This window comes from Magnolia sinica, chromosome 5 (genome assembly GCF_029962835.1).
Source record: "Magnolia sinica isolate HGM2019 chromosome 5, MsV1, whole genome shotgun sequence".
Classification (NCBI taxonomy): Eukaryota; Viridiplantae; Streptophyta; class Magnoliopsida; order Magnoliales; family Magnoliaceae; genus Magnolia; species Magnolia sinica.
Window position 1 is genome coordinate 4,994,119 of NC_080577.1, and position 21,138 is coordinate 5,015,256.

General features: G+C 39.5%; 1 protein-coding gene across 1 annotated transcript; it reads left to right on the top strand.

The window, feature by feature from the left end:
- Positions 1-913: 913 nt before the first annotated feature.
- On the top strand, positions 914-20,423 carry LOC131245212 (26S proteasome non-ATPase regulatory subunit 8 homolog A). Its single transcript, XM_058244518.1, has 6 exons — positions 914-1,074; positions 11,271-11,349; positions 13,407-13,509; positions 14,771-15,034; positions 15,141-15,252; positions 20,121-20,423. Exons 1-6 carry the CDS (start codon positions 970-972, stop codon positions 20,259-20,261), a joined length of 804 nt encoding a protein of 267 aa, XP_058100501.1. The 5' UTR covers positions 914-969; the 3' UTR covers positions 20,262-20,423.
- Positions 20,424-21,138: the final 715 nt, after the last annotated feature.

Sequence of the window (21,138 nt, forward strand, 5' to 3'; positions counted from 1 at the left end):
ATGGTTAGGATCACCACACTATCGGTGAGAGTTTTAAATCATAGATTCCACATTGAGGCTCGTGGCGTGAACGCTTCCTGTCAATGTGGGACCCACCATACCAACATGCTCCCCGATCTACAATTTCCAATACTAGATGTAGATGGGCAACGAGCGTGAATTGACTGTGAACCGTTGGCCATCTTTTCAGCCCTCCATTTTTCGTATTCTCCTTGCCCATCTCATAATAGCACCAGTCTGATTTTAGACAAACATGGCAAGGCCATCGAATGAACTGCCCGGATTGGTACACACGTGCCCCGATGATATGTTTTGGCGGATTGCGGAGTAGGGTTTGTAGGTGTACACTCGCCAGCAGTAAGCCGTGCATCTCGGATACAGTAGACGAGGAGAGCTCGACCATCGTACGGACCCATGAACCTCAAATCCAAACCATCCAAATAACGGGACCAACTGTAGATGGATTGTATCCCAAAAAATTACACTGAAATATAAGCTTTTAAATGGTTTGTTGGTGGACACCTAATGGACGAAAAAAACTCATTAATTAGAGGTCAGTATTTGAGTACATTACTATAGTTATTGGGTCCCACTATTTGGGGCACAGATGAGATGTGCGGTAGGGGAGATTGTCTAGCATCCACGTGGATTGCCTGGTCCACCGATCAGGCAGCCCACATGCCTACGTTGAATCTGGATCGTCGGATTCCAAACCCGATGGATAATTTCTCACAAAACTGTTTCACTTGATCAAAGTGGACCAGCATTAAAGAATCATCTCCAACGTCGGATCCACCTGATGAACGGCTCACATATCATACGCACGTGCTGCACGGGAGACGTACGTGTGGAGGCAGGTAGGATACCGTTCCGCACTTTTATTTAACCTGTGGCCCAAGCAAGTAAAGGGCTTTTCCTTCTCTTCCCTACTTTAGACCAGACGAGAGAGAGAGAGAGAGAGAGAGAGAGATGGATCCGAAGACAACGGAAGTTTCGCAGCTATTTGAGCGATTCAAGGCTGCTTTCATAAGGAACGATTATGAAACCTGCTCCAAACTCCTCTCCCAGCTCAAGGTAATCCCCAGTTTCATATTTTCAATCCAAACCCTAAGGGCTCTTTTGGCAGCATGGATTTAGAGGGATTTGTCGTTTTTTTTTTTTTTTTTTTTTTTTGCATTCCCACCTCAAAGCTAATTTACAAAATGCACACAATTCCGCAGGTTGTAAAATTCACTGGATTCCACAGGATATAAAATCCATGCTGCCAAACGAGTCCTAACTCTCTCTCTCTCTCTCATCGTATTTCTCTGAGTTCTAATGTTTCTCATGCTCATGGAGAAATTTGTCTTGCATTTGACTCTTTTTTATCCTTTGTAATGCTTCCACATTTCTGATATCGTTTTTTTACCTTTTCGTATTTCCGAATTAGCACTAGATTTTTTTTAAAAAAAAAATTAAATCAGATCTGTTGTGGTACATTGATTGTTTTCTTCACTCTTTATGGGATTTCAAGGAACTCTTTAGAAGGGAAGCTGATTTAATAAGAACGTCCTTGTGTGTTTATTTTTTTAAAGGAAACTTAATTCAAATGAGAAGAAGAGCACAATGTCCATCAAATGAGAGGGTAAGATGAACATGGTATATAAACGCAAATCGTATCGAGGGAATGTTCATCGCAAGAGAAGAAATCTGCTGTTAGTACCAAAATTATAGACCCTTTATGAAATACTCCTTTGCTAACTGGAACCCTGGCTACCGGCAGTTGTAGGAAGAACACTGGTACCAAATCTCAAACCCCCTGTGTTTTCTGTCCCAAATCCTGTGATCCAGATTATGGGTCATGTGTGATTCAGGTTGCTATTACTACTCATCCAAAATTATGGATCTACATCTTTCAAAAAAAAAAAGAAGGAAAAGAAAAGAAAAGAAAAGAAAGGTTCTATACTCCTAGTGTAGATTAATTCTTATATCTATCTGTACTGTAGAGGCGGTATTGGGGGAAAAAATGATATTTAGAGAAGCAGAATTCTGGGGTGCAGCTTAGTGAAGAGGGGAAAAAGAGAGAGTATGCACAGTTATTTGGATGTAAAGAAGGGCAGCTCCCATCACGTTACCTTGGCTTGCCTTTGTGTAGTGGGAAACTGGTGAAACCTTTATGGAACTCTGTGTTGGAGAGATTCCAACAGAAGAGCAAACACTTGTCATTTTGGGGTCCCATTATGTTCATTAAAGCAGATCTTTCCAATATGCTATTGTACCTCATGCCGTTATTCTGTTGCCATGCTATCGTAAGAAGAAGAAATTTCATCTAGTCAATTGGATCGAGGTGTGCAACCCAAAGGAGAAAGGGGGTCTTGGCATAATATTGCCGAAATTGTTCAATTTAGGATTACATGTCAAGTGTTTGGGAGAAAAGGGACAGCTTGTGGAACAATGTTCTCTCTTGCAAATACGGCGAGAAAGATAGAAGGTGGTTCACAATGTCATCATCTTCTTACAGAGCTTCAAGAATATGGCAAGCAGTTCTTAAAGTCATGAATCAATTTAGGGCGGGAATCTCCTTTGTTTAGGTGATGGGGCTCGTATCAGGTTTTGGGAGGACAAGTGGTGTGGTCTGTTTGTCTTGCAGTTCCACAGTTGTACTAGGTGGCTATTTGGATAGATACATACATATACCCATACAACTGTACGTACAATTGTACATAAGCTATAGATTATCTTAGACTTCATTAGTTGTACATACGTGTAACTTACACGTAATGCTCTTATGTACAATTTAGGTATGTTAATGGGATATTACATACAAGCTTTTAACAATATAGTCGCTAAAATTATCATGGTATTAGAGCCTAATCTGGGCTCTGATATGGATATCGACAATTGGTAGTTTAGATGCACATTGATGTGAGTGCACATTGGTTTTTATTTCCAGATCCAGTTTGCTAACCATAATTGGATATCCAATCTAATTAGAATATGATAATGGAAAAGAAATAGGTCCGACTAGAAAGGCTTGGTGCTCAACAAATTCAGTTAGAAAAGTTGGAGAAATTAGAAAGGAAGTTAGATCTAACAGCATCGGTGGTGATATGGGTTGCGCAATTAGATTGGGCAATGCTAATAGATGTTAGAAGTTTGGATGAAAATTTGGTAGCACAAAGAGATAGAGGATTCATGAGGCAACAAAGTTGGTTCAAATTATGATAGGAATAGGAAAGAACAATATGTTGGAATGAAGGTGCACCATGCACATAATTTGCTCCCACTTGCAGAGTGCCAAACACAAACTAAAAGAAAACAAACTTATGGCTCGAACACCCGTCTTCTCTTAGGCTACCGATGGTGAATATTGCAAAGGAGGTTCCCAAATTTGATAGGCATGGCTAATGAGGTCGATTGTGGTGGAATCCGGTAATAAAGGTGGCAATAGATGTCGGATCTGGCACTAGCCATGGGTGTAGGGATGTCTTCAGGCAATAATATTGGTAGACTTTGGATCTAAAACTGGTAGTGGGCAAAGACTAGTTCTAGATCTAGGATTTGAAGGTTGGAGTCAGTCACGATGGTTGGGGCACTAAAGATCTGGGCTTGGAACAAAATTCGAGTGATAGGTTTGGATTTGAGGATGGTAATGTGGGTTCGATGCCAAGATGGGCTGCAATGGAGGCGGAGGACATCGGGAACAATTTGTTGGAGAGTGCATGGGTAGATCTGACGAAAACAGAAAGGGATTTCATGATGGTTATTGGTTTTGGGTCGTAGGAGTTACTTTTAGGTTGTAGGAGACACAGGTTTAGAGATCGTTGTAGATCATGAAGGTTTGGATCTGGGATTGTAGAGGCGAGGGATTCCAGATGGTGATGTTGGAGACTATCGGAGGCGACAATCTTAATAGATCCGAGGTTGTAGTTGCAGAGATCTAGTTTTGGACCTATTGTTGGAGATGCAACTAATGCATGATTATAACACATGATTCGTCATTAGAATCGACGAATGTCAAAGGTGTAGATGATGGCGATGGTTTCTGGTTGTGGGATCCGACAAATGCTGGTGGTTGTAGACGAAGGGCCAAACAATTGTGGTAGCTGTGAGCATATGAGAGACGAACAAGAATAGATGGGAGTAGATGCGAGAATCAGATATCCTCCTGGTGGTAATGCCGGTTGCTTTGGTGTTTCAGATCCCTGTTCGTGGGCTCTAGTGCTAACAAACGGATCAGATTGAAGTTGATAATCATGAGATCTGGGATGAACAATACTACCAAGAAGGATGGTTCAAATAGGTTGTAGATGTGGAGATGGAGATGAATGGTGATTAGATGTGCGAAATTTCAATGAGGAAGAAGGCCGTTGATTTTGGTTTGAATAGGGACTGATGGATGAACAATACTACTAAGAAGGATGGCTCAAATAGGTTGTAGATGTGGAGATGGAGATGGATGGTGATTAGATGTGCAAATTTTCAAAGAGGAATAAAGCCGTTGATTTTGGTTTGAATAGGGACCGACTGTCTAGATTAGACTTTAATATCATGATAGTTTAAGGGACTATATTGCTAAAAGCTTGTATGTGGTATTTCATTGAGATATCCAGTGTTTGAATTGTCGACGAGAAATCGATAATATCGGCGATATTATCGGTATCGTTGAACCGGCGATACCGAAACCCCAAGTTTTCTTTTCTCTTCTAAATGTTGATGAAATATCGGTGATATTTTCGATTTTATCGAAAAAATAGCTATTGTTCTCCTTATTATTGAAAAAAATTGAAATAAATATAAAAATATATATACAAAAAAGATCTCTTACCTTCTTTTTCTCCCGATCTACCTGCGGAAGTGGATTTTGGCTAGATTTAGTGGGCCAATCGCTGTTGATAGCTCTGAATTTTCTGAGATAAGAAAACCCTTTTAAAAAACCCTTTTGTTTTCTTCAAAGAAAGAGATTTGAAAAAGAACTTGATTTCACCAAGATTTACGGAGATTTCAGTTCGGATTTGAAAAAGAAAAAGATAAATTTCTGGAAAGATTTTTTACGGAAGATGAGATTGATTGCGATTTTCCGGAGAAGAGGAGAAATTTCGTAAAAACGAAATCTCTCTCACGTCCGGGAGGGGATTAGCTACTGGCGGGTTGAGTATACTCACAGTCACAGGTTGAGTAGCGAGACTAGCGACTGAAGTGACGTCGGCAAGTTCCGTGGGCCCCACCATGATGTATGTTTTGCATCCACACCTTCCATCCATTTGGAGAGATCATTTTAGGGCAATATCCAAAGAATGAGTTAAATCCAAAGCTCTAGTGGACCCCAACACAAAAAACAGTGGGACAGTGACACCCACCGTTAAAAACTTCTAAAGGCCACAAAAGTTTTAGATCAAGCAGATATTTGTGTTTTCCCTTATTTAATGTCTTTTTTAACTTTTGAACAGGTTGGATTTCAAATAAACATATGATGGGCCTTAGGATAGTTTCAACGGTGGGAATCACTCTCCCTGCTGTTTTCTTTGGTGGGGTCCACAATAGATTTTTATTTGATTCATTCTTTGGTTCATACCCTAAAATGATATCTAAAAATGGATGGACGGTGTGGATATAACATATACATCATAGTGGGGCCGCAGAACTTGGTGACGTCACTTCATTAGCCGACTGGCTACTCAACTTGTTAGTATCTATCTAATCCACGTCCTCTCACACCAGCTGTATAGCTGCTGTATACGTAAGCAAGTTCTGTGGGTCTGATCACAAGGTATTTGTTATATCAAAATCGTCCATCAATTTGGCGAGCTCTCTTAAGGCTTGAGACGAAAAATAAGACAAATCTAACTATCATGTGGACCACACTGCAAAAAGCAGTGGGAGATTGAACGTCTACCATTGAAACCCTTTTTGGGGTCACAGAAGTTTTGGATCAATATGAAATTTGTTTTTCCTCTTTATTTAGGTCTTTGTGACCTTATGAACAGATTGGATGGAAAATAAACATTATGGTGGGCCCTACGAATTTTTTAACAGTGAAAATCATTATCTCCGCTGCTATTTGTGGTATGGTCCTGATGATCTTTGGACATGATTCATTTTTTGGATAATGCTCTAAAATGATCTCTAAAAATAGATGAACGATGTAGATATAATAAATACATTACTGTGGGGCCCATGTAACTTTGATCTCCTTTGAACCGTTCGTACAACTCGGAGCTCGAGCAACGTCAGAGCACGTCTTCGCACGACACGAACCTGCAGCAGCTATATAGCTAGTGTGTGGTACACCAGCCAATCCGCTTCCAGTTTTAAGGGAATGGAATCCGCTTCCAATTTAATGGTGGGATTTAATCGCTGTTGTTTCCTTTGATGTGGTCCACTTGAGATTTGGAACTACCTCATTTTTTGGACCATGTACTAAAATGATATGCTAAAATGGATTAATGGAGTTGATTTCTCGCATATATCATGGTGGGCCCACGGAACACTCTCTAGTAGCCACCTCGTTATTCACAACATGATAAAACACATGGGATATGGTGGGTACCACAAAGTCCTTACACCACCTGGAGGACTTGATTTGGCTAGTGACGTTGCCACTATCAAGATGGCTAGTGGTTGGTGCTATGTGGGCCTAATCATGATGTATTTATTTATCCATGCTGTCCATCTATTTTTTCAGATAATTTTAGATCTTGATCCAAAACATCAAGCACATATAACTCTCAGGTGGAACACACCACAAGAAATAGTAGCAATTGAATGTCCACCATTAGAAACCTCCTAGGGTTCAATGTAATGTTTATTTGACATCCAACCTGTTGATTAGGTTATACAAACTAGTTTGATACAAAATTTGTGGCCCTTGAGAAGTTTTTAATGGTGTGCATTCAATCAACACTGTCTTGTGATGTGGTTCACTTGAGATTTGGATCTATCCAATTTTTGGGCTTATACCATGAAATGATCTGGAAAGTTGAATGGATGCGTCAATATGTCAAACAAGTGCCATATCCAAGCCATCAATCACGAAGTATACCATAGATTCCATGTCCCAAGAAAGGTGTACTTTTTTAGTTCATTAACTTTTACATGTCCTTATTATTATATGTTAACAGCATTGTATTATATGAACTCATTTTGATTACAATTGGAGCGATTTCTTATGGCAGCATATGTTTTTTGGGTCCCATTAAATGAAAACTTATTATTTAATGCATTTTTTTTGGTATTTTTTTAATTCCTAAATATGCAAATATGTGTATTTAGGCATGCCCTGAAGTTTTACTGAAAAATTCCATCATTTTCCCCATTAGTCGTCATTTTTTTTTATTTTCTGCATTTCCGGTTATCGGCGATAACGATAATATATCTTTATCTCCAGTCAGTGGAACTTGTAGTGATACCGACAACTCGAACACTGGAGATATCTAAATTATATAAAAGGGCATTATGTGTATCCTATGCGTATGTACAATTAATGAAATCTAAAATAACATCTAGCTTATGTACAACTTTATGGGTATGCATATGTATCTATGCCAACAGTGGTGATCATTGCTACATGCACCTTGAGGGAGGGGGAGCAAATGGTGTGGAATCCTACCTTCGGAAGGGTTCTCCTAGATGTGGAGATTAATGAATATATAAGGATGTTGGAAATGCTTCACAATCATGGAAATCTCATCTTGAAAAGAGATATATGGGTTTGGAAATTTCGTCAAAGTGGATCTTATATGGTGAGATCCTTTCACTCGGCTCTTCAAAACCCCCACTTGCAACTTCAAAAGGATTTGATACTTTACATTTGGAAGCACCTAGGTCCTCGCTTGCTAGCGTTTGGTTGGCTTATTGGCAAAAACAAGATCCTAACAATTGATAACTTAAGAAATCGACTGATGATGTTTCCTCATGGATGCATCCTTTGCTTGAAAGATGAGGAAAATGCGGACCGTCTCTTCTTGTAGTGCTCTTTTTCCTGGAAAGTGTGGAATAGGTTTTTTGAGTTGCTGGACACTCACTGGTTCATGCATAGTAAGCGCTCAGATTTGCTAGAAATGTGGCATTTCGCTAGAAAATGAAGGAAGAAAATGAAGATGTGGTGCTTGGTGCTTTTGTCCATAATATGGTCAATTTGGTTGGAGCAAAATGGTTGAAAATGCAATGAAGAATCCACATGCCCAAAATCAAATGTTTCACAAGGCTACATGGTTGGTTATGGAATCAGTTAGGTTGGATGCAATGTTCAATAGTAGCATGGTAGAAGCTTTTTAGGGCAGTTGGGGGAATTCCTCTTTTTATTGTTAGCCGGTTTCTCATCATTCTTTTGTTATCCTTTCTTTTGTTTTCTCTTCAATAAAATTTTCAGTTAATCTTATAAAAAGAATAGAAAAAAGAAAAATTAGAATGTGGAGATTTATGCAACATCATACATACATATATAGAATATTATGCATGTGACCTATACTAATAATTTACCATTTCATATTTAAATCACTTTATCAATTCATATATAGAATGTTGTTCTTTTTCTTCTTGTTCTTAATTTTCTGTTTTTGGCTAGAGTCTGTTTTGTCACTTTCTCAGCGGCCCTTCTCTCTCTGCTTTGTTTTGTTTCGCTTTTTCCCCTTTTAATGATATTGCAAGTTTCCTCTCAAAAATAAAAAAATAAAAAATAAATCAATTCATATATAAAACTGTAATTTATTTACCTAGTGCATGTACTGAATGGACCCACCTTATATTACCCTTGGAGTACCACACATTGGAGAAGTAATTTACTGGATATCTGTTCCCATACCTTGTACCAGAAGGACCTATGATCTAGGAAACCCTGGGCTGAAGGCTGCATAGAAACCCATAAAGATAGCTCTGATCGGCCAAACTGTAACAGAAATTAGCTCCTATATCAGCATCAACATCGAAATTAAATTTTCCTGGAGCACCCCAGCCCAAGCTTGGCTGTTTGTTGTTTATTTCCCCAAAAGAAACCTTAAAATAAATAAAAATAAAAAAATAAAATTAAAGTTATAATTTTTTTTTAAAAAAAAAAAAAAAAAAAAAAAACACGAGTAGACTTGGGAGAGTGGCGAGCTGAGTTGAGTTGACTGGGATAGTCCATTGCTCATCAAGTCCCCTCGTAATAAAGTTTTTGGTAGAGTTGTGTCAAATTTGATCGATTTGAGTGCCACTAAAAAAAAAATTGATCGATTCGAGTGAAGTTCTTTCAAGTTTTCAAAATGTGTCATAGACTGATCTTGAACTTTGCTGCTTAGAAACACATCAAGTCCGTAATCCTGTTTACATTAAAATTAAGCACTATGGTTCCTAGATCTTCCTTGATGCCCAGGTTGTTGCATTCCTTGAGTATCCAAAAAATGATTCTCTTTCGAATGTATTTCCACCATTTTATGCACACTCCGCCAAACAATTGTCCCAACTCCTACCTTTCTCTCTTATAAAAAGAGTTATCAAGTTTGATAAACACCATTTTTTCTTCATACAAGCAATCGTATACTAGCTCCTTGAAAGCCTAAAAATAGCTTCCTTCCAAGTTTGGTGCAACACCAATTTCACTCCATCCAAGCAATCCTAATGTACCTCCTTGAAAACCTAGAAGTAGCTTGTTTCCAAGTTTGCTGAAATGCCAGGTACAAGCAATCCTATAGCACCTCCTTGAAAACCTAAAAGTAGCTTGTCTTCAAGTTTAGCGAAACACCAATTCCACTTCATACAAGCAATCTTTTGGCACCTCCTTGTGAACCTACATGTAGCAGGTTTGAGGCATGATTTGTGCCAATGTTGTTCGAGGGTCGAACAAAGGGGGTTCCGTTAGAACTGAAGCCTTGTGTCAGTAGGTTGTGCCTGCATGGAGAGGTTGATCTTCATGTAGATGTAAGGACTGTCACCAATATTTTTCTTGTTTCAAGATACCTAGTCCTGCTCTGGGCTTTTCAGTTAGCAACTTTTGACAGCCATTTGGTAGTGCCACAGGTTTTTTTGTTGAAGACTCAACTAATCCAGCATATTAGGGCAAGAGTGCTTCATCATGTCAAGGATGCTCATATTTTGGAAACCTCATTGCTGGAGAATATCTCATTGTGACCTGCCATGGGTATCAAAATGTTCATAGATTTGATGCAGAGATTGGAAGTGATTTGAGATTGCTATCCAAAGACCCTGCCAGGCAGGCAGGCAATTGATCCAGTTGTCATTTTGGTCACCATTATTCTAGTTGCTATTGTGGGTGTATTTCGATGTTGACATGGTGGCTCTTGCTTCGTCTAAGCTGACAGTCCAGTACTGGTCATGGCATGTTGTGAATCTTCAAGGATTTTATGACCTCTCCCGCACTTTTCTATAGAAAGAGGCACTCTTAGTCGATTCAACTTGTTTAGAAGCAAAAGAAGAGACAACTATCCTCAAGTTGTCTTGTCTTTGTCCCTCTTCTCAGTCATTTCCTTAATCTTGAGCTGTCAGGCTTGGTTCAGCCTGTTTGCTTCTAGTATCAGCATCTTCCTTTTTTTTAGTATTCTTTTAGCTAGTCTACTTAGAATTCCATAAATTCTAAAGAAGCGTACCCCAATTTGAATAGAACTCATGTATCCTATGTAGCAGAATCATCATCATCGGTGTGAAAATGCCCCTGCATTAATCACCCTCCGCTCTGATACCACTTTGATGCAAGACAATTAACCACTTGCTCTAAAAGCTCAAACTGATAGAGCATGGCGAATCAATCCCTTTTATCTCATAGCCCAGGCCCCACATCTCATGAGTTAGGACCTCGGCCGAACCCCCCTTGTGGACCCCACTTCACATGGGTCACACGAACACCACCCGCCTTACACGGGTGGGGCCCGCCTCACATGGATTGCCCACCCCGAGTGTGCCCCAGCATTCCACAGGCCACCCCACTCGAGCCCGTTTTGAAAATGTCCCTGCATTATAGCTCTTGGGGCAAGTTTCGAGGCCCAGGCCGTGGCCCTATAGGGCCTGCTGCTTGGCCCATTGCGACCCCTAGAAGAGCATACATTTGTCGAGGAGTTTCATTTTGGTCATAATAGTCCATGCATTGGAATAAATAACTTGTGCTCTCTTCATATTTCACTTCTTATGCTGTATTATAGCTTTGGCGAATATTATCCCCTGCATATCTCTAAAAATCGAGATCAAATTGTATTTGATCATGTCTTCTCTTGTCAATATCATTTTTTCTTCTAAAGGATGAAAATGGTTGAATTCTTGGTATTGTTAGCTCATGTAAGAATCTAGCTATTTCTTTGCAGGTCTTGTTGACAGAGTTTCGAAGCCTTCCTCCATTATTTCAAGAATCGCCTAATGCTATTCATGAGCTGACACTTGCAAGTAATAGTCTTAAACGCCTTTTTGTTATGCTTTGTCTTTCCTCCAGTATGACATAGTAGGAAGTGTTCCTAAAGCATCCAGTTTGTGTGGGTGATGTCTGTATTTTTTTAAATTTTTTATTCACAGAAGATCGGGATTTTCTTGGCTTTTATTACTCTTCTTTATTTTCTGTGCACTCGCCGGTCAAATAAACCAACTTTCTTTTCCAAAGGAACAAATAACGAATCTTATCATGTAAAAGAAGTCTGGATTGTTTCAATAATTTCACAATAATTTTATCCACGAGAAAGAGTTTCGAAGGAGCACAGTAATCAGAGTGGAATTTCTGCCATTTCACTAATCTTTCTCTTCACGTGAGGCAATGATACATCTAACTAGAAACTCCTTATGGCCCTCGTAAGAGCTTCACTGGTGTCTCATGCTCAACGGGGCAAACTAATCTTAAAATTTTCTCAGGCCCTGCCAGAAACTGTGGCTTGAATGAAGTGGAAGCCTGGGCCTTGCTTTGCAGATTGACAATCTTTCACAGTTTTTTTAATGGTCCATCATGCTTGAGGGAAACTCTTGTTATTCAGTGGGTGATCTCTGGATCTTTCATTGTAAGGTAGCAGATACATTAAGAGGTCTGAGTGTGGGTGGTGGAGTTAAACATTTCCTTTGTTCATGCCAGTTGTTAGCTAACTCCGATGCAGACTGGTTGGCTAGATAAACTGTTAGTTGAGCTTGCTGCAAGTGTCTGATTTGCTCCTTTTGGTGGTAATAGCTCTCAGCTTTGGCATTTTTATTTTGTTTTATTTTCCCCTTACTATTACAAAATTCTTGTTATTGATTTGGGTGCGTTTGGTTGCACAATGCACCCCAAAACAAAGAAAAAAGCAGCAAATCATGGTGCACTTCAGGTAGCTAACTTTGCTGTTGGATGACATAACTTCAAGACCTGTTCTAGTCCCCCCTTTATTGTAAACTAAGATAGCAAATATAGATAGGTACACCTGGGTTGTTGATAAACAAATCCACATTTGCCAAAAATCGGGGAGGCCAATATGGATATGAGAGTCCCATCTCTTTCTTTTTTCTTTTTTCTTTTTTTTTGTAGGTGTTTCACCTGGTACTTAGGAACCATCAGAAAATTGCTTGGAGTTCAGAAAATAACAAACACGATCCAGTGTGATATTGTTAAACTGTATGTTTCTAGTATCCATGCAGTATTTGGTGTTGGTATCATATCTTGTGGACACGAAAGCTTGAATGCTTGATCGAGTGCTCTGATAAGGACAACCAAGTGGACAGGGATGGCCGAGTGCTCAGATAGGGATGAACGGCCGAGTGCTTGGACAAGGAAGGACAACCGGCAGGGACGACCGATTACTCGGACAGGGAAGGACAATGGGAGAGAGAGGGTCGGCTAGGGTAAAAAAAAGGAAAGGGAATTTAGGGCGATATTTTATTTATATATATATATATATATATATATATATATATATATATATATATATATATATATATATATATATATATATATATATAGTATTTATATTTAATTTTAAATGTATATATGTCGAGCCGAACTGAGTCGATTTTGAGTCAAGCTTCGAGTTGAGCTCGAGCTCGGCTTGAAAATTTTTTAACAAAAAAAAAAAAAGGCTTGACTCGGCCCGAACCCAACTTTTGATCCGAGCTGAGTCAAGCGAGTTAACCAAGCTAGCTCGGTTCATGTCCAGATCTACTTGTCAATACTTTTATCTTTGAAAGGTAAATATCTTGTCAATACTGATACCGGATGCATACATAGGTTATCTTGATTGTAAATTTTTTATGTTCTTGTGTAACCTCTGGTTCTATAAATGGTCTGTGCCTTTGCCTTCCTTGATGAAGTGTAATGTTATTAACATCTTTTTACTTATGAAATTCATCTCGTTGCTTATATTAAAAGGGTGATAATTTTTTTTGTCAGCTCATTTCATTGTATAATAGCATGCCTTCCAGATATGGTGGTTTAGCACATGCTCATTTAACCTATATTCACTCAGAATTTCTGTTATTTGGCAAAATTTCAGGAGATATATATGAGCATGCAGTTGTTTTAAGTGTGAAGGCTGAGGATCAAGATGCCTTCGAGAGGGATTTCTTTCAGTTGAAGCCTTATTACACAGACACATGGTATACATTCTAGTAACTTGGATGTTTTTTGTCATTATTTTGGCTTTCCTTTTTTTTTTTTTTCTTTTTTTCTTTTTTTTTTTTGTATTTTGACTTTTCACAAATAGAAATGCATGAAAAAGAAAAGAAGAAGCACAACTGTTTTGCTGCTTATATTGATGCTTGTTTTTTTTTTTTTTTTACGATAATGATTTATATTAAAAGGGAAATAGGATACAAAAGGAGAAGTGAGAGACTGCTGAGAAAGTGGAAACAACTACACGTCAAGGAAAAGAAAATCAAAATCCTAACGATTTATATCGATACTTGTTAAAGTAACAAGTTGCTAGATTCACATATTGGAGTCACACATGTCTGTAAATGGCTTTCAGAGTGAGTGCAACGTCAGGATTTCTAACGATAAATCTTTGGGTCCAAATATTTCACAAGGATGAGTGGTGGGTTGTAGAATGGGCTAGGGCTGATAAAGATTTCATGGGAAGCCCCGTTGATGCTTTTCAGGGTAGCTGGGGGGATTCTTCTTTTTTTGCTGGATGATTTCTCAACTTCCTTTTTTGTTTTACCAATTTTCTTTTTCTTTGATAAAATTTCCAGTTAGCCTTACCTTTCAAAAAGCGTTTCCAGTTACCCTTAAAAAAATGAAAATAAAAGTCCACTGCCTGATTTTGTAGTATGCATGCAAGAGCAGCCACCATTGGCAAGGCAATTAATGTCAGTTATCAATTTGTTTATTGCTCCATGCAAATAGAACAATTTGACCAAAAATGTAAAGTGGGAACCATCTTTGGAGTTTTGGTATAATTCTTTTGTAGGTTCAGTATGAGAAGGGAATTAACCTTAGTCCAATATTTTACAAGCATCATGTATGTTAGGCTGTTTGATTTAATGCATGCACCACTTCCACTGGTTTGGATATTCACAATTTTCTGTGATTAGATTCTAATTTGCTTGAGACATGGTGACCAAAAGCAGAATTTAGTGGTCTTATTGTCTTCGCCATTTTGTTGTAGAGTTAGTTCATTCCAACCTCTTGAATATTAAGAGTAGAGGTTGAACTTTTTTTTTTTGGAGAATTGAGTAGAGGTTGAACTTTAGACTTTCCGTTCTTGACAGTAAGCTAGCTTCAGCTAGATCCAGGTAGCAATGATGAGTTGCTTGAGTTGGTGACCTCATAGTTTTTAATGGTTTTATCTATATTGCTTGCTTGTTCTTTTGCAAACATTTGTTTTTACTATAATGCTTTTCTCTTTTATTGGAACAGTGGTATCATTCCACCGTCACCTCAGGAGTACCCAATCTTGGGTCTTAACCTTCTGAGGCTCCTAGTGCAAAATAGAATTGCAGAATTCCATACAGAACTAGAGCTGCTTTCAGCCAGTGCTCTAGAGAATCCCTGCATCAAACATGCTGTGGAGCTAGAACAATCCTTCATGGAAGGTGCTTACAACCGCGTTTTGAGCGCTAGGCAGACAGTTCCACATGAGACATATGTTTACTTCATGGATCTCCTAGCAAAGACAGTCAGGCAATATGTTTTAACTTGAACCTATGGCTACAGCTATCTTTTTTTTTTTTTGGTTTCGGAGTTTGAAGCATGTATAAACAATCTTCATTCTCTCTGTCACTTGCAGAGATGAAATAGCTGGATGTAGTGAAAAAGCATATGATTACCTTTCCATCAATGATGCAAAGCAGATCTTGATGTTCTCCTCTGACGAAGAGCTGTCTGAATATATCACGGAGGTAAGGGCTCTTTGCAGTCTTGTTCTCGGTTCCTATTTCTGTTGTCTCTTTTGTTATGTCATCCATTTAAATTTGAGAAAGCACAACATTTTCTTTGGTATCATTATTTAAGGTGAAATTTCCTCAACCTGTTTATTATTGTATGAAGTGATCGGTGTGAGTTTAGTCATTACCTTCTAATGCAGTCAACCTATTTTGATCTGCCAATATTTTAATTTGCTTCTTTTTTTAAGGGCATGACTTGAGTATGCACAGAGTGAATGAGGGTCGGAGCGTTCGTTATATCTCAGCATTAGAGCTGGTTGGTGGGAATCTAGCAGCATGCCAAAGTGAAAATTTTCAAAAGTTTATTTTGAAATGCATGTTAAGATTCCCACTCAACATTGTTGGATGGTCGAGATATGTGCGGGCTGACCCTTCTGCACACCACATACAGAAACTCTTCCCTCTTCTTAGTAAAAATACTCTCTCTCTCTCTCTCTCTCCATTATTATTATTATTATTTGAAAATGATGGCAACAACTTCTCGAACCTTTGACTTAGAGATAAAGAAACCATCACATGGACTAGCCTTGCAAAGAAGAGGAATGCTCTCTCTCCCTCTCCCTCTCCCTCCCTCTGACTTAGAAGTTAAGAAACCATTATGTGGACCAGCCTTGCAAAGAAGATGAATGCTCTCTCTCTCTCCTTATGACATACTGAAAATCTTTAAATTGCATAACAAGTAATTGGTGTTCTATTTTACCTAGAGCTACTAATGACCCATTGTTGTTTTAATTGGGTCCAAGTGAAAAAAGGGCTGAAAATCTTTAAATTGCATGACATTTAATTGGTGCTCTATTTTATCTAGAGCTACTAATGATCCATTGTCGTTCTAATTGGGTCCAAGTGAAAAAAGGGTGGGCATGTTTATACTCATCAATGTTGTGCTACAAACATGTCCATCTTATTCTTACGTTTATCTTTTTGTTGGATCAAATTCGTCCGGAGAATGAGTGGTTAACTTTTTGATGTTACAGTGCATTCACAACATAGCCATCGCAGTTTCTATTGCCTTTACTGCTCTAGGGCTTCAGACTCTCAGATGCTTTGTCACGCTGGCTTTCTGATTGCATATTTCCTCCCTAATTGATTCTCAGTGGCTTCTCATTATGTGGGTTCTTTCATCTTTCATTTGTTTTTGCTCATCATTTTCCGCACTTATACATCAAACTGGTTAGTTTGATTGAGTCTGCTGCTTGTATTTGCATCACTTCCTTTTACTCTAACTCATGCTTACTGTTCCTGACTCTCTTAATTCAGTTTTGCTATCATATGCTGGAATTTCTTACTAGCATTTCATTAGTAATCATCGTCCCATTCATCCTAACCACTGGGTCTCTACTTTTCTGCTACTCAAGCAGATTGATGCGTTCTTTCCATCCTTTTTCTCGTTCTCTGCTGCTGTACCCAATTGTTGCTTTCTTTCCAACTTTTTTCTTGTTCCTATCGAAACCTTTTATCCAATCTCTTCCTTTCTCATTCTTTTACCAAAAACTAGTGGCATTCAATGAGTTTGGTGAGGATGAAGATCAAGAAGATGCAGACAGTCCCCGGTCGGTGATGGTAGAAGCTTCAGCCCAGATGACAATACCGGAGATGCATCCATGAAATATAAATTAAGCAGGGGAACCACAAGTGTTGACTCCACTAGTGATTGAGCGTTGGGCGGCAATTGAAGAACCAATGCCTGCAGGCCCACAAATTTTCAACAGGGTTGGTGGCGCTTGTGACGTAACTTTGCCGCAGAATCGAAAAGTTTCCATGGCTCAATTGATGAAGTGTATTAGAACCTTTGCAATGGAAGTGGCGAGGTTGGTTGGGGTTACTTTCGGCGACAGGCTGGAGGACGATGTAGCTTTATTTGAATTCTTTGAAGAGAGAGGCAGACAACCTAGCCAACCAGATGGGTTTAGTCTGATGCATAACAGTGACTTGACCACCATCGCTATGATAAATGTGGAATTAAGCAATCCGGAGTTGGGCAGTACGGAAGCGGGGCTTTTGGGATTAGCAAGTGACCAATGAAGATCATGAGTTGGAATGTTACGGGGTTGGGATGTCCTCAGAAACGAGGTCAGATCAAAGATTTCTGTAAAATTTATAAAGTGCAGATCTTAGCTTTTCAGGAAACAAAGCTGGAAGGGATAGAACAGAGGATTGTAAACTCATTATGGTGGGGGCAGGCGAAAGAATGGGTGGCTTTAGGTGCAATAGGGACAGTAGGGGGAATTCTAGTTGTATGGGATACGAAAATTTGGAATAAAGAAGAGTGTTGGAAAGGAAAGTACTCTTTATCAGTATTGTTTAGAGAAGTTGCATCAGGATTTCGATGGGTATTTACAGCGATATATGGCCCATGCCTTTCGGGCAGATTTTTGGGAGCAAGCAGACGTCTGTAAGAGCAAGTGGGCATTACCTTGGTGTATGGGTGGTGATTTCAATGTGGTTAGATTCATTTATGAGAAATTGAATGGGGGACACATAACAAGCAACATGGGGAATTTTTCAGATTGGATTCATAGAAATGAAATAGTTGATTTACCAATGGCCAAAACCTGATTCACATGGTCGAACGTTCAAGAGAAAGCGTTTCAGTCAAAATTAGACCAGTTTCTCTTTCACCAGAATGGGTGGAAAAATTCCCGCTGTCATTCCAACGGGGTTTGCGAAGGCCAATATCTGATCATTGCCCAGTAATGTTAGAGTCGCAATAGGAAGATTAGGGCCCCTGGCCTTTTAGATCTGAACTTGTGTGGTTAGAGGTTGAAGGTTTCGTAGATCAGGTGATTAGATAGTGTCATCCTTCTCTGTGGGCGGTTCTGAAAATAGAAATATGTAGTGGAAGATGTTGAAGATGTTTGTTTAAATGCTTGATTGTAGGGAGGGTTTGTTTCCCAGGACTTATCTTGGTCTTCCTTTAGGCATTGGTACGCTGCCAAAACATCTTTGGGACAGAGTGATTGAAAGATTCGAATTGAAGTTTTTCCAGTGTAAGACTTGCCAACTATCTTTGGGAGGAAAAATCAACTTGATTAAGACAGTCATGTCTGATTTTCCGATCTATTATATGTCTTTTTTCAGGTGCCCAAAGTCAGTTTTGGAAAGATTGGATAAACATAGGGAGGATTTCTTGTGGAGTGGAGGGGGGGCTAGCCATGAGTTTCACCTTTTGAAATGGGAAGAGGTATGTAAACCATGGAATCAGGGGGTTGTGGGTTTTAGAAACTTGGAGATGATGAATATAACATTATTGGGAAAATGGGTTTGGAGATTTAGGGTAGAGGTAGGGGTGTACATCGAGTTGAACCGAGTCGAGCTGGCCTCAGCTCGACTCGGCTTGGCCACTAGCTGACCTCAGCTCGGCTCGGTCCTCGAGCCTCATTGGCCAGCTTGGGCCAGTTCGAGCAGAGTTCAAGCCAAGATCAAGCTGAGTTTGCCATTGCAGCATTTTCACAAACACTTGGACTGCACCTTCAAAACCTCACTGTATTTGAGACAGCAGTAATGGTTTTACAAGTATTTTATCAAACACCTTCTAAGCAACATAAAAATCAAGAAAAAAAGGATATTGGTTTCATATACATACCTTCCTTGCCACCAGCAACACTTCTTTGATTCATTTCATTAAACACTTGGTGAGCAACATCAATATCAAAGTAACTGAGTCACCGAACTGGTTCGATCCGAGTTCGATTCGAGCTGGGTTCGAGTCGAGCTGGGGCCAGCTCGAACTGGGCTCAAACTCAGCTTCGAACCAAGTCGAATCAAGCTTTTTCGAGTTGAGTCGAGCGAGCTAACCGAGCTAGCTTGGTTCGTGTACACCTCTAGGTAGAGGTGGGGTTTCAATGGTGAGAGTTGATTGTTAGGAAGTATGGACTTCAAGAATTGGGGTGGTGGACTAAGTCTTCTTCGCTATACAGGACCTCGCATGTATGGAAAGCGATGGCCTCAATAAAACATAAAGTATGGGAATGGATTGGCTTCTTATTGGGGAATGGAGAGAAAATTAGATTTTGGGAGGACGGGTGGGTGGGAGACCAAAAATTGAGCCATCTTTATCCACAATTAACGGGGATCTCGGTTGAGGAGGGGTTGAGGGTAGCTAGATGTTTTTCAGTAGTTGGGGAGGAGGTAGTCTGGGCACCGCGGTGCAGGTGGGATTTAGGTGATGAAGAGATTTGTGGAGCTTATTTCATTGTTGGAGAAGTTGCCACTTTTCAGTGATATCCCTAGCTCTCTCAAATATGGATTCCATGATATGGCCAAGAGAGACAACATTTTCTTACTAAAATCCTTCTACATGGTTCTAAGTGGGGCCAATTCTAAAGATGGGAATTGAACTCATGTCCATGGGGAGTAAACCCACTACCAAAGCCATGTTTGCCCAGACTGACAGGTACAAAACCCTATAATTTAAGGCACTAAATTTTAAGAAAACACAATAATTCAGCACATATAATGTACAATTTAAAGCACATAACACTTATTTAGTTGAGCACGTATAATGCACTAATTTAAAACACCCTTAGGGAAGATCTCCAGAAAAATATTGAAAAAATGTTTTTTTTTCCTGGGGTGTCATCAAATTTTTTTTTTTTTCATGTATATTGATGGTACAGTGTGCTTACTTCAAATGACAGTTACCAGTATCTCGTGACATTGAAAATATTATGCAATATTGGGGATATCATCAATAACAACCACCGATGAGATTTATTTTTTTAAATCATATCCTGCATCTCTATCACTGACCCTGGATATAGATAATATTAGCTGATATCACTGATGAGGGTGAAATTCATTTCTGTAATGACCGTTGCTTGCAGGAGCATTCGGAGTGGGAGATAAAGAATGGGTGTGTTTTTTTCCAGAAGGCGAAAGAATCTGCACCTTGCAAGGAGATACCATCCCTGCAACTCATCAATCAGACTCTGAGTTATGCAAGGGAGTTGGAGCGAATCGTATGAAGCCCATTTCTTTTGTACTCACACCAACAACGGCCCAGCATCTCATCAATCCGAAGAGTACCCTGATTCCCTTTCTGTCTTTCTGGTCAGTGAAAAAACTACAAACATGAAAAAGGGATCTTTTTAGCTCACTGAATCATGACAAGTGCCACTATATTCGTATTTTTGGTTTGTTTATCATTTGGGGGCATCCCAGGCATCATTGGCATTTGATTCTCAGATCTTCTATCACCATAACTCTCTGAGACTGATTCAAAACTGATTAAAAAAAGAAAGGATATGAAAATTGCGGAGATCTCACTCCTTGTATGGTCTTAGCTCTTGTTTGTTTTCCTCTTTGGAGTTTTATGAGGTTTGTTTTCTTTCGTGCAAATCCAGTGAGGGCAGATCCAAATGGTTGCATTGATATAGCGTAATGCGTGCATTTGTGTGTGTTTCATTAAGCTAATTACTATACATTATGATTGTTATGTGTATTGTTGTGTATGTCCATCGACATTGAATGCTGAGGAGTAATTGCCAAGACAATGTGGACTGAGAAAGGTTTGAGAAGTCCTGAGGAGTGGCGGAGACAAGTGTCCATGTCGTATTGAGAACGTTTCTTTTTCTTGCTACTTTCCATCAGTGACGTGTCTGCAGTCAGCATCGTGGATATCAATAAAATGGCCCACTTGAGGATGGTGGATATCATTAACATGGATCACTTGAGGATTGTGGATCAGTGGTAATGGCCCACTTGAGGATGGACTTGTTGGCCATGTACATCCACTTCCCTGAAAAACACTAGGAGAAAACTTAAGACGCGATTGCCTGCTACACCCAGCCACAGGTTGGAAGCTAGGAGGGCCCACCATGATGTTTGTGAGAAATCCACCGG